The sequence below is a fragment of the Schistocerca cancellata genome, chromosome 1 (assembly GCF_023864275.1).
Source record: "Schistocerca cancellata isolate TAMUIC-IGC-003103 chromosome 1, iqSchCanc2.1, whole genome shotgun sequence".
NCBI lineage: Eukaryota > Metazoa > Arthropoda > Insecta > Orthoptera > Acrididae > Schistocerca > Schistocerca cancellata.
In genome coordinates, this window is record NC_064626.1 from 591,462,401 (window position 1) to 591,475,724 (window position 13,324).

General features: G+C 42.3%; 1 protein-coding gene across 1 annotated transcript in view; it reads right to left on the reverse strand.

Annotated features, from left to right (window-relative positions):
- Window positions 1-502: 502 nt before the first annotated feature.
- Window positions 503-13,324, reverse strand: part of LOC126088385 (uncharacterized) — an 89,157-nt gene continuing 76,335 nt past the window's right edge. The window contains exons 6-7 of the mRNA XM_049906563.1: window positions 4,778-4,891; window positions 503-511 (exon numbers count right to left, since the gene is read on the reverse strand). Coding sequence (XP_049762520.1) covers window positions 503-511; window positions 4,778-4,891 — 123 coding nt within the window. The remainder of the gene's footprint in view (window positions 512-4,777; window positions 4,892-13,324) is intronic.

Sequence of the window (13,324 nt, forward strand, 5' to 3'; positions counted from 1 at the left end):
GTATACCGAGCTCTCTCAGGATGTTGTACATACTTAACCTGCGGATACTGTCATGAGCCTTTGAGAAGTCCACGAACGTCACCGAAAGCCGACCGTTGAATTCCCAGCACTTTTCCCAGATTTGTCACATGCCCCTCCATATTCGTATATGTTGACGCCTAAGGACTGAGGATGAGATGGTGGTCAGTCGGTACAATTGGGTCTTCAAGGCTTGTTTGGACGGAGTTTGTTTGTTTGTTTGTATCAGATACATGATAGAATAGTAATCGAATGACTGATCTCTACAATGGAGTCCATTCTATGAGAGAACAAAATGGGTTCAAAAATGGAAGAAGTTGTATAGGCATTCATTTTCACAGCAAAAAATTATAGAGAAACAAAGAAATACAATGAAGAACCACACATCCATTTCTTATACAAAAGACTCTGATAAAACAAACAGATCATTATTGTGGAACATATTATGAAGAAGAAGCATACAAATACATCTTATACAGATAATTCAGGAGATCTGTAATAATATAAGAATTGAAATAATTAGGGATAGTGAGAAAAGGACAGAAGATATTAAATTGAGGAGTTTGACAAGGATCCATGTGGCCCTTCTTCAGTATATAGGTCTACAGTGACAAAAGTGTTTGGTGATGGAAAATAAAACTACAGAACTACACATGTGATGTTGACAACAAAATTATATAATGATGATGCTCTTTGTAGACACTTCAGTTTTAATCTTGAATGGTGAAGATGAACTACAGAGAGCTGCCTCTGAAATACAAACATATGCCAGATACATAATTCGACAATCACAATATAAAAAACAAAGCCCTTGGCTTTCTGTGGGAATAACCCACTGAGGGCAAAAAGAATAATAGAAAACAAGAGCATGTAGATTGATTTAAATTTTTAGGTATCATGCTAACATACAGAGCAGACTTGCATCAAAAAGACAAAACTGAGAATCTCAATCACCTAAAAGGCACTGTTAGCAATTTTCTCCAAAATAAAGTAAGAACAGAAATTTTTTTTTCAAATTTCGTACAGTTATGTAAATTCCAATATTGCTCTATAAGAGTGAATCTTGGGTATGAGAAAGAAAGATAAAATAATATTACAGGTCAACGAAACAAAGTTTCTCAGGGACATAGCTGCATACAACAATTAGATTATAAGAGAAATGTAGATATCAGGAATGAATTGAAACTATTGTATACAAATTAAAAGATCAGAGAAAATAGGCAAAACTGCACAACCCATCCGAGCAAATGGAGGAGTCAAGATTTTCTCTACATTTTTGGCAATATATTCTGCAAGATAAAAGATGCGTTGGAAGACGAGTATAAAAGGTGGAAGGACTACATATATTTGTAACAGTCCGAGCTGGGCCTAAAGCATGACAGAAGAAGATTCATAAGTGGTTCCTAGCGAATTCTTTGTCAATGAACTTTGAAACAAATACGCTATATGCAAAAATGTAAGAGATTTTCCCTAGAATGTGCCTAAAATATGTTGAGAAGGTGACAGAAGTCGTTGATAGTTTTACATTCTTTGAATTTCAGCTTGACAACAAATTCAGTTGTAAGGAGCATGCCAGAGAACTGCTGAAGCGCCTAATAAACATTTTTTGCAGACGTTTTTATCTAGCTGATATGAAAATGAAAAATCTACTTTACTTCGTTTGCTTTCGTTTAATAGCATCATCAGGAATCATTTTTGGGGTTACTCATCAACATGTAATACTAATTATTACTATTATGAACCATTCTTTTTATGGATGAGGCGTAGGGGGGAGGATCATAAGCTGTTGGATGGTTGGGTGACCATTCAATAGCGTTTGGTCCTCCCCACTACGCCTCATCCATAAAAAGAATCGTTCATGGTGCCTGTGTGGTAACTATCAGGCACTGAACGCCCGAACTGTGACGACCAGATACACACAAGATTTTACTCATTCACTGGCCGTGGTGACCATATTCAGTGTATTGAATTACTGTAAGCCTTACAACCAGATTCCCTAGGCCAAACCAGGTGTAGTTATAATAGCAATGACAACCCCATTCTGCCTGTTTGAATTTTTGGTAACGACACTGGGCTGAAAAACATTGCACAAACTTGGCTGAAATTTCTTGACAGTGTAGGGAGTGGATTACCTTATTGTTTTGCCAACCTGTATGATATTTTGGTATTCTCTGTCCTCAGGACAACGAGAAGCATGTGGAAGAAGTGTGAAACAGACTCAGTGATCAGGAATAGCACTTAACGAGAACAAGTTCATTTTCAGAGAACCAATGGTGACCTTCCTACGTTATAAAGCGTCAGCTCAGGGCATTTTTTCACTGTCAGAAAGACTGGAACTTTTGTGTACCCTCCCTTGACCTCAAAATTATCAGGGACTCAGGCGACTCCTAGGAATGACAAACTTTTATCGACGTCATCTGTCCAGAAAGGCCACCATTCAGACACCACACTGACTGGACTTAACAAAAATGGTAAAAGCCTGCTCCCCATGGTCGCCTGAAATGAGGTGGCCTTCATAAAGCTGCAAAACAGCCGGCGCGATGCGGTGGATCTCGAACACCCTGCAGCATGAGATTGCTTAGCCTTAGTAGTTGATGCAAGCCAGCTTGTTATATGTGTGGCACTCCGCCAGAAGTGAACAGACATTGAAAACCACTACTTTATTCTCTCAAAAGTTACAAGCTCGCCAAATTCGCTGGAGTGCGTATGACAGGGAGCTCCTCGTGATGTACAAAGGTGTCGAGCATTTTCACCCCTTCACTGAGGGCAGACCTGTCACAATATTCACAGACCACAAACCAATTGTGTCAGGTTTCCACAAAATCAGTGATTCATGTTCTCCTTGGCAGGCTCACCAAATCGAGTACATGTGCCAATTTTCCACAGATGTATGCTACGTTCATGGAGCTTGTGGCAACTATTTTTCACGCATCACTGGGCTAACTCCAATGTTGGATTATTCTGATCTTGCAAGTTCTCAAACTTCAGTTGCAAAGCTACAGTATGTTGACAGACTCTTCCACTGGCTTGCGTTTCCAACTTATAGATGCACCCTGTGGCTCATCTATGGTATGGTGCGATATTTCTACTGTTAGACCATGATCATACATTACTTCCCAATTCTGATGGAAAGTATTCAACAGCATCGACAACCTGGTGCTCCAAGCAACTAACGCCTTGGTGAGGTTAGTGATAGACCATTTTGAATGGCCATTAATCAAGGAAGATACACGGAGTGGGCCCACACCTGCTTTTATTGTCAACAGAGCAAAGAGGGACGCCTTGAGCATGCTTCAGTAGGACAATTCGCAACTTACACCGCGCGTTTCAGGCAGGTCCACACTGATCTGGTCGGACTCCTCCCCTCTTCCACAGGTTATAGATATTTGTTTATGGCATTGGATCAATGCACGAGGTGAGCAGAGGCCATTGCCATCAGACACATTTCTAAGGAAACTACCACACGAGCATTCATAGAAACTCGGATGGCCCATTTTAGGTGTCCATTTTTCGTTACCACCGACTCAGGACGCCAATTTGTGTCAACATTGTTCCAGTAATTGCCAAAACTTCGTTGTTTCCAGCTTAACTGGACAACCAGCTACGACCCAGCTAGAAACTACTGGGTGGAAAGATGGCACCGTACCTCCAAGGCCGCCCTGACGTGCCATGAAGACTCTTGGACTGAAGCATTGCTGCTGGTTTTGCTGGATTTACGGATACCTTAAAAATTTATGTGGGCTTTTCATGAGCGGAGTTAGTGTATGAGGAACCATTATATATCCCTGCAGAGTTTCTCACACCCATGCCACTCCCAGACAAGGTGCTACTACTCCAGCTCTTGCAACAAATCAGACAGCACGTGGAGAATCTTAATGCAACTCTGATTTCGTAAACAAGGCTCTTGATAGCTGTTCACATTTCATGTTCTGCAGAGATCTGATTACATCCTCTGTAGCCACTGTACACTAGCCCATACCAAGTACTAAAATGGAACAAATACACAGTGGACATCCTCCTCCAGGAAAAATCGACCACAGTCTCCATAGAGCTGGTAAAATCAGCTTGGAGGCTGCTAGAGCCACCCACCACGCCACAGTCAACTTCATGCACGTCTCACACCAACAATCCCGCCTGAGTCAGACAGCTGTGACCGGCCCGACTTTCACATCCTGTAACCATCCAACAATACCTGCCCCCCTACTCGTGTGGGCCAGGAAGTGACTTTCAAGTACCCTTCATTAATGGAGCTCAGCACGTTCGGAGGGGTCGGTGTGGGAGTGACTATCGATGGTCGACTGGACACCATGTGCATTATCTTCGAGGAGAAGTTCTTTAGACTAATTTTGAGAAGTGTGTTTTGCTCTCTCACTTGATTTAATTTCTTGTTCTATTAAGCTGTAGAATAAAGTTAAGTAAACAACAGCACAAATACTTGTACATGTTCTTTCATGTATTTAGAGTCCCATACAGTTACTAGAAGGTAGAGCACATAAGAAAGATATGCAAGTTTCAGTGGATGGAGCAGTGATAATAGTTACAGATACATTACCTGTACGCCTGCGATCGGTCTGCACGAAAGAGTGTTTTGATGTTCCTTTACGATAAAAAATTCATTTGGAATATATTTATTATGTAATAAACTCTACCACACATTTGAGAAAAACCAAAGGCGAAGTATTACTGCTATATTTGTTTTTTCTTAATAGTTTTAAGGATTAAACATTGCACAACAGTCATTCGAAATTCTAACACTCACCTGATTGACAACCATTTGACCAAATATGCAATACATTCCAGTCTCTCCTAATACGCTAGGAATTCCAGCTATTGTTTTCATCGCTCTTTTCAAACCTCCATCACTCTGCAACAGCTAAATTATCAGAGGTTAGTACAGTATCAATGAAAATTATGTACATAAATTAACAAATCTGAATTTCTGAAACTTAAAAATTGTGTGTATAAATTTCTATCTTAATGTGCAAGTGTCAAACAAACACAAGTGCGTCAGTTGTCAAAATATGAGTAACTAGTGGACTGAACGATACGTACGAGATAGTAGTACATTAGTGGAAAAGTAACAATGATATGTTACTGCATTAGTATTTAAAAAAAAACTGAACAAACCCTAAAGCAGCGATAAGCTTAAAGGCAAAACAAAGTATCCTAGACACATTAATGAAGAGGTCAGTGAGAACCTCCGTCAAACGATCTTTTGAACAGAGTAATTTTTTGTCACGCAATCTGCATCATAAATGCTCTCGAGTGTCTTAATGTATATCATGCTGAAGCTACTGGTACTGCTGTTTCCTTGTCTTCAGCTACACGTTTCCTTACGTTATCGAGTTCTGAAGAACGTGTTGAAAGATTAAAAAAAAGGCCATAAATTTACATTACTTACTTTCCATAATAGTACGTTACAAGGAGGATATAGACAATGGAACAGAAGTCTCTGTTTTCATATTTCAGCAGTTATCTGGCTGTTTTTAATGCTTATTAATTAAAACTCTTGCCATGTGTATACATACAAGAAGGGCTTTTCCACAACAGAGATTATCAGGTACTTGGTTTACCTTTAGTGGACAAAGAAACACGAAATGAACACCTTAAAACAAATAGCAAAAGCTAATAGATACCTCAAAAAAGACGTGATGTGACCTTATAACAGAATAAAGAAATGAGAATGTGCTAGACAACAGGCTGGAAGTACACACAATATATGATACTAACACAATGTGTCAAAAGTTGAGCTTGGATAGAAGTGTTAAACCGCAGAGTAGTACATTTGGTGCAGCCACAAAAATTTGACTCCTACCCTGGCAATGCAAGACACAAGGAGACAATGGCCAAGCGGAAGACCATTAAGAAACGACCAGTGAGAGTGCAGTAGCCAGCCGCTGTGGCCGAGCGGTTCTAGGTGCTTCAGTCCGGAACCGCGCTGCTGCTACGGTCGCAGGTTGGAATCCTGCGTCGGGTATGGATGTGTGTGACGTCCTTAGGTTAGCTAGGTTTAAGTAGTTCTAAGTATAGAGGACTGATGACCTCAAATGTTAAGTCCCGTAGTGCTTAGAGCCATTTGAACCATTTTGAGTGCAGTAGTGAACATGGAAGCTATTGCTGCATACTGGAAGAGTTGAGTGCCCAAGCTAGCAATGACACCATGGTGACAAAAAGATATTTTTATAATGAAGACTATGCAGACTGTCAAAAGAAAGCCTAAGTTGGATGCAACAAGTACTCAGAGCAGTGATTTTGCATAATATGCCCACTACCTCTCCTGGACTCGGAGTTGCGGGACCTTTCAGCTGAGCACACGGCCAAACCAGGACACATGCTGTCATCGCTGCCTTGCGATTGCTGAGCACACGAGTCCAAGCCACATAAATATCATTTCTGTTCAGTGAAGTGCTATTCAGCATGCATCTTCCCAGCCAAGGGGGGAGGCCTATAATGGTCGATCATCTGCTCCTCAAGTCTTGTCTAGAGGGACTGAAGTGCAGAGTTGGCTACCGGGTCGAGGCAGATGAGGTGCTGTGACCACCATAATCGAGCGGTCCTACTGGTGGCCTAATCAGTTGGCCCTGGGAGCAGATCATCATCCGTCGTCATGGGACATGCTGTTGCCAATGCCCGCTCAACTTCCTGTGAGGAGACTTCGGTGCAGCCAGTGTCTCTCCTATCTGGAGGCCGCCACACTACTCTGCACAGATATGTGGACTCTGTAAATAACTGGTAGTTTCCCTCCTTTTGTGCAACCTACAACAGTGTCGTAGATCCCCTGGTCACTGTCTCCTGGAAGCTGTGCTGTGTCTCACGTGGCGCAGGCTCTGTCATGTCTTAGTGTGGCAAGGACACTGGCCTTGTGATGTCCCGAGGGTGCGTCAGCACCATGGCCATATGGCGCCTGAGATGTGTCGCATATAACGCGGTGGACAACTTCCTCCTGCCTCGTCAGAGCCAGCGCCATGAACGCCGATAACTCAATCATTGTATCTAATGAACAATAAATGTTTAACGCGATAATGTTGTTTTATTAATGCCTATGAGCAACAGACAGGCTTCTACCCTTCATGCTGGAATATCCAAGTATCTGGGTGGTGTACCAACAACCTCCCGACCTCAACCTGTCCACAAATTACAACCCCTGTAGCGCCAAATTCCCTGCAGCTACAAGTGGTGTCAGAAGTGTTGTTGTAAGAAGGCATCCGATACTGGCAATGTATCTGGCTTTGGCATTGCAATTGTAGCCTCAATTGGCTGTCCAAGACTACGAGTTGGTGAGTGTATCTTTGGTAGGCTTTTTATTTTACGATATGAACAAGTGTACTAAGAGGGGTAGGCACATAAACTGAATGTGACTTTCGTAAAGTTGCAGGAGCCTGTGGAACTGTCATAATTCAAAGGAAATTGTAGAGGCGAGTATTTACGGCCTGTTAGATGCCAATATTGTAATTTAGCTGGTCATAAGTTACAATGTACAAGAGCAGTACCAGTTAGTTTGATACTTGTAGCGGGGTTGGCCATGCAACACAGCAATGTTCTGATTCTCTTTGGGTCATAAGTCATAAACATTAGTCTTGTAATATCTCTGTACTTGTCAAATGGAGGCTAAACAAATGCAAGACACACTTATGACCAAGATACACAAAGGAGCTTTTTGAAGGGGCAAGTCACTCTGTTAGTAACCAATGGCATGTTCAGAAAAAGATAGACACTTTACAATCTAGTAGCAGTCAAGGGAATCCGAGTCAGCAGAGGCTAAAAAGTTGTTGAATGAACTCATCCCTTCTGTGAATCACATAGTAGCTAATTTCGTAATTCCTTTTTCAGAAAAATCAACTGGGGAAGTGTCTGTATTTATGTTTTGAAGGCTGTCGCTAAGTAGTATACTGGATGGACGAGAAATGCTAGCGTACAGCTTTGTTACTGCAGTAAACTCACGCTAAACCATATGTAAGGTACCACGAAAAATTAATGGGCAAAAGGAGAAACTGTCACAGCATGCCGAAGCAGACAGTTATTACGCAAGAGTCAATAAACTGAGCATCATTGGTGTTTTTTGTGGGCTCCTAACTCACATATCAAAAATATCAGAATTGAGAACCTGGGTGACATAGCTGTAGCTATCAGAGTGCATCTAGAGGAAACTGATATCGTTGCCCAAGCAATGTCGCCATCCTCATTGTTATGAATGTGGGAAAGTAAGGCACCGGGCACATGATTTTCGGAGTGGGAAACAGGATAGACAGTGCTGGAACAAGTGTTCATTAAACAACAGAGGGAATGCTTGAAACACAAAACACTGCAAAGTGCATGAAGAGAAGGAATGCTGCTTCCTGGGTAAAATAAATGGTACAGAAATAAGTTTTTGATGCACACAAAGGATCATGTGTCAATCGTTAGTCTGAACCTATTAGGTAGGAAGAGACTGAAGTCTTCACAATATAGATCATGTGGTGTAGGTGACAATGATTTGATTTCACTGGAGACAACACTGCTATATTGGGAGAAGAAGTTTTCAGAAGCATATGCAAGTGTAGCCACATGTCGGCGAGTACTGTAGCTTGACCTGCTGGATAAGCATCATGCAAAAATATGCCTTCAGCGGTCCTAATCATCATCGTTTCATCCCGATCGACGCGCAAGTCGCCGAAGTGGCGTCAAATCGGAAGACTTCACCCGGCGAACGGTCTACCCGACGGGAGGCCCTAGTCACACGACATTTACATTTTTAGCGGTGTACAGTCGAACTCAGTGTGGCATTATTACCATTGGACCCAGCTACATGCCACAAGGTTCACCAGCCACGAAGGTGGTGCCAAATAAACTGTGGACCCATGAATTAAGTATCAATCCACATAATAAAGTACAGAGAGGCACAGAAAAGTTAGTCTGGGAGAGTGTGGGTACTGACTAGCCAGGTGAAGTATTATGTTCTGTAGAGCCATTAGAATGCAATGACAACTAGATAAGTCACAGCGTTTGGTTTGGAGAAGAACACATAAGGAAAATAGGTGGAGAGTATGTTGTTTCGATGAGTGTAGGTAATTTTGGCATAGATGGGGTAAGTCTGCTAGAGGGCTTACTAGTTGCCAACCTACTTATAAGTTTGGTTACTTTGGTTAGAGATCTGTTCAGTACTGGTGGACCATTACCAGTAACACCAGCTATGCAACATCGGAAACAAATGGGTAGTAACACTCAAGTATACAGGAAACTATGCATAACTCCGAAACACCTACGGTCAGTGATGGCGTTATTGAAAATGGTGAAACACCATGAGGTAGCTGTTGTAATTGCTTCCAAAATGTCACTAGGCAGTAATAAAAAGTATAGATTTTGCTGTGATTGCTGACACCTCAACTCAAGAACTATTACCAATGTGTACTCTGCACCAAATACAAACGCAAACTTTGGGCAGCTTAGGTGAGGGTAAATACATTTCTACAATGGATTTAGAAGCAAAGCAGTTATCACCAGTTGGAAGCAGTTCTGAAAGACCTGCCAAAGAACTTATTTACAATCGTGCAGGGTCATTACTAATATTGCAAAATAACGTTTGGTCTCAAGAACATGCCAGTCACTTACGAAAGGTCGTTGGGTGGAGCACTTAAGAGGATTTAGAATGAAGCAGTGCATGGTTTACCTTGGTGATGTAACTGTATTTTCCAAAGAGATAAAGGAGCATATACAACGATATGAGAGTTGTTCAAGAGCTTACATAAAACCCATTTGATACTGAGTGTGGATAAATGTAAGTTTGCAGTGATGAAGATGTATTATTTGGGGTATGTAGTTTGTCATGAGGGTGTGAAAACTGACCTGCATTTAATTTCTGCAGCATATGATTTCTTGCCACCAAATGCAACGAAACGGCTACAGCTATTTCTCGGTCTTTGTAATTATTATCGAAAATTCGACACAGGTTTTGCCAAAATTGCTTAGCCCTTGAACCACTTGTTGAAGAAGGGAGCAAAGTTTCGTTGGTCTATCAACTGTCAGACTGCCTTTGATAAGTTAAAACCTGCATTAACGTCGAGTGGGTATTTCTGGGTTTTAAAGAGAGATGCATTTTATCATGCAATGCAAGCAGTTTGACTATCAGTTGTATTCTCAGCCAAAATAGGAGCGGAAGAGAACACTTGCTGGCATATGCATTAAGGCAGCCGATAAAGCAGAGATAAATTATTCTGCTATGGCAAAGAGATGTTGACTATCATCTACATCATTACATTGCTACCTCTGCGGAAGAAAATTTAGTGTAGTGACAAACAACCCCGCACTGAAATACTTACCGGGACTGAAAGAATCGTCAAGTAGATTGACATGCTGGGCTTTGAAATTAAGTGACTTCGATTATGAAATAGTGCATAAACCAGGCAGGAACATGGCAATGCCGATGGCTTAAATAGAAAAGTTGAAGTCTTACAAACATTGGGTACGAGCTGAGTGGCAGACAGTACGCGAGGGCTAGCTATGTGGAATGAGAAAGTGTGGACCATGAGTGGTGGTGACAGCAGCTTAAGAAGATGAAGTACTGAGGCATACACTTGGCCATATTCTGTCACGGCATGGATGTCGAATAACAAGTGGTCGATGAACAGCAGAAAAATTTTGTTGGGTAACTAGGAGACAAGACGTGGAGCAATATATTAAAAACTGAGTACCGTGTGCACAACATGCGATTATCAGCAATCAACTGTCTCTGCTGCAACGATTGCCATATTGACTACGATAGATCACATTTCATGTTGTGTCACAATGGTCCGAATCCGTGATCAATAGGCGAATGCAGTAGCTCAGGCCATGGTGAAAAACTGGCTACGAAAATTTGGTGTTCCTGACACAACGATAGCTGATTAGCGTACTAACTTTATGTTTGATCTGATGAATCAGCTATGTCGTTTACTATGTATTTGTAAGCGTAGGATTAGCCCTGTCCACCTTCAGTCAAATGGGAGCACAGAATGCATTGATCGTATGATTTCCAAGATGTTGAGTTATTACATAAACACGTATCACAATGACTGGGACGTTTTTCTCCGTTTGACGTATCTGCATATAACACTAAAGACACAGAGATTTGGTTTCTGACCATACGAAGTAGTTTATGGTAGGAAGATGCTGTCACCTTTTGACTTCATAAAGCCTAAACTAGAAAAAAATGGGGACCCAGTAAGGAAATTTGTGAAGACGTTGCGCGATGTTTGTCGGAAGAAGAAAAAAGCAAACATCACAGTGCTCGAGAGACAGTAACAGATGAAACAGCGTATCAGTAAGCTACCTCCGTAGAGAATTGGACAACGTATTTTTTTATGAATCCCTACACATCTAACGGTTAAACAACAAAGAAACCCCTGAACCAGTATCAAGGACTACACCAGGTTGTAGAGATGCCATTATCTGTCACATCAAGTTGCAGCTGCCAATGAAGACCTTTATTGTTCATGTAGGACGCCTTAAGCCGTTTAGGAGGTGTAGATGCTTTGCTGTAAGTATCAGGAACATCACCAGTGCAGCATGTTACGTTAAAGGAGAAAGGGAATGTGGTGTCACCGCCAGACACCACACTTGCTAGGTGGTAGCCTTTAAATCTGCCGCGGTCCGTTAGTATACGTCGGACCCGCGTGTCGCCGCTATCAGTGATTGCAGACCGAGCGCCGCCACACGGCAGGTCTAGAGAGACTCCCTAGCACTCGCCCCAGTTGTACAGCCGACTTTGCTAGCGATGGTTCACTGACAAAATACGCTCTCATTTGCTGAGACGATAGTTAGCATAGCCTTCAGCTACGTCATTTGCTACGACCTAGCAAGGCGCCATTACCAGTTACTATTGATACTGTAAAACATGTACCGTCAAGAGCGACGTTCACCATTTATGGATTAAAGTTAAGTATTCCACCAGCTACGTCAGTTTTTTCTACAGTCTAATTTCCTTGTCCTGTTCCAGACCTCACGCCAGCCTGCGTGAGCTAAAACGCGTGCCTTTCGGCTTCTTCTAATATTACGGTGTTGGTCTCCTGCCAACCCACAACAGGGAAGAGATCGAAGGGCAATGTTACAGGGATAACAGATATGCCATATGCACTTAGATCACATCTCAGAATTACTGAGCGATATGGGTTTGTGGACTGTTTTATTCGCAGTATTGAGATTGTGGGTCTGTCACTGTTCGAATATATTTGGGGTACAGTATTTGTTTATTATGTTATTGTAGGATGTTGTGTTTTTGGGAATCTTCTCGTTTTTCTTTCGAGGTAGCTTTGCAAATTATAATTATAGGATGGGTCATCCACAAACAAATACTAATCTTGTTATGGAAGAGTCCTATTCAGTTTAAGCTGTCCAGACGGGAGAGGAAAGGTACGTCAGTCGACTTTCTGCTATACTGATCGTCTTTGAACTTCTATGGTGCAGCAAGTTTTTTCTTGTCAGACTTAGCCACCGTGAGCTGCAGCACCTGCTGCTGAGTCAAGACTGATGGGGAGCACTGCAAATGTAATCCAGTGGTCCTTTATGGTGGCCTAACCAGCAGGGCTTGGGTGGCAGATTTTCATCCATCATCATGGGGGTGTGGCGCTGCCTATGTCCACTTCCATCTGTGTGAGCGGACTTTTTGGTGCTGCCGGTCTCTCTGCATGGCTAAACAGACTCTGAGCAGAACTGTTAGGCAGCCTCCCTGCGTGCAGCTTACTACGGTGTCATGGCTGTCCTGGTCATCATCTCGTGGAATCTGTGCTCTGCTTCATGTGGCGTGGCGTTGGCTGCATCTTAGGGTTCCAAGGAAACTAACAGTGTAAGGGCCGCGGAGCTGCATCAGCACTGTCACTGTCGGTGGGCCCTTGATAAGTCGTTCTTCTGTGGCAGCCAGCTTCATCCTTCCAAGCCAGCACCAGTCACCCTAACGTCGATGTCTCAACCGTTGTATTTTACGGACAATAAAGAGTTAATATTGTAATATTGATTTGCCAACACCTACGAGCTTCAGACAGGTATTTATCTTCCTTGTCGGCGTACCCACAAACCTGGATGAAGCACGGTCGACCTCCCGAGCATGACCACGAACCACCACTGCCATAGCGTTCAACCCAACATGTACAAAAGTACAAGGCAGGAACCAAATCAAATGGTGATTATCTGAGATTTACTACCTGTTCGATGTTAATGAATCCCAAGCCAAAAGGAAAGGTGGGACTTTCATAGAAAGCTAAGCAGGGCAAAATATGAAGGTGCAAATCAATTTGTTCGTTCACTATTCCTTCGGACTGATTCTCCTTACATTTATAGATCTTTAAAGCATTCAGTG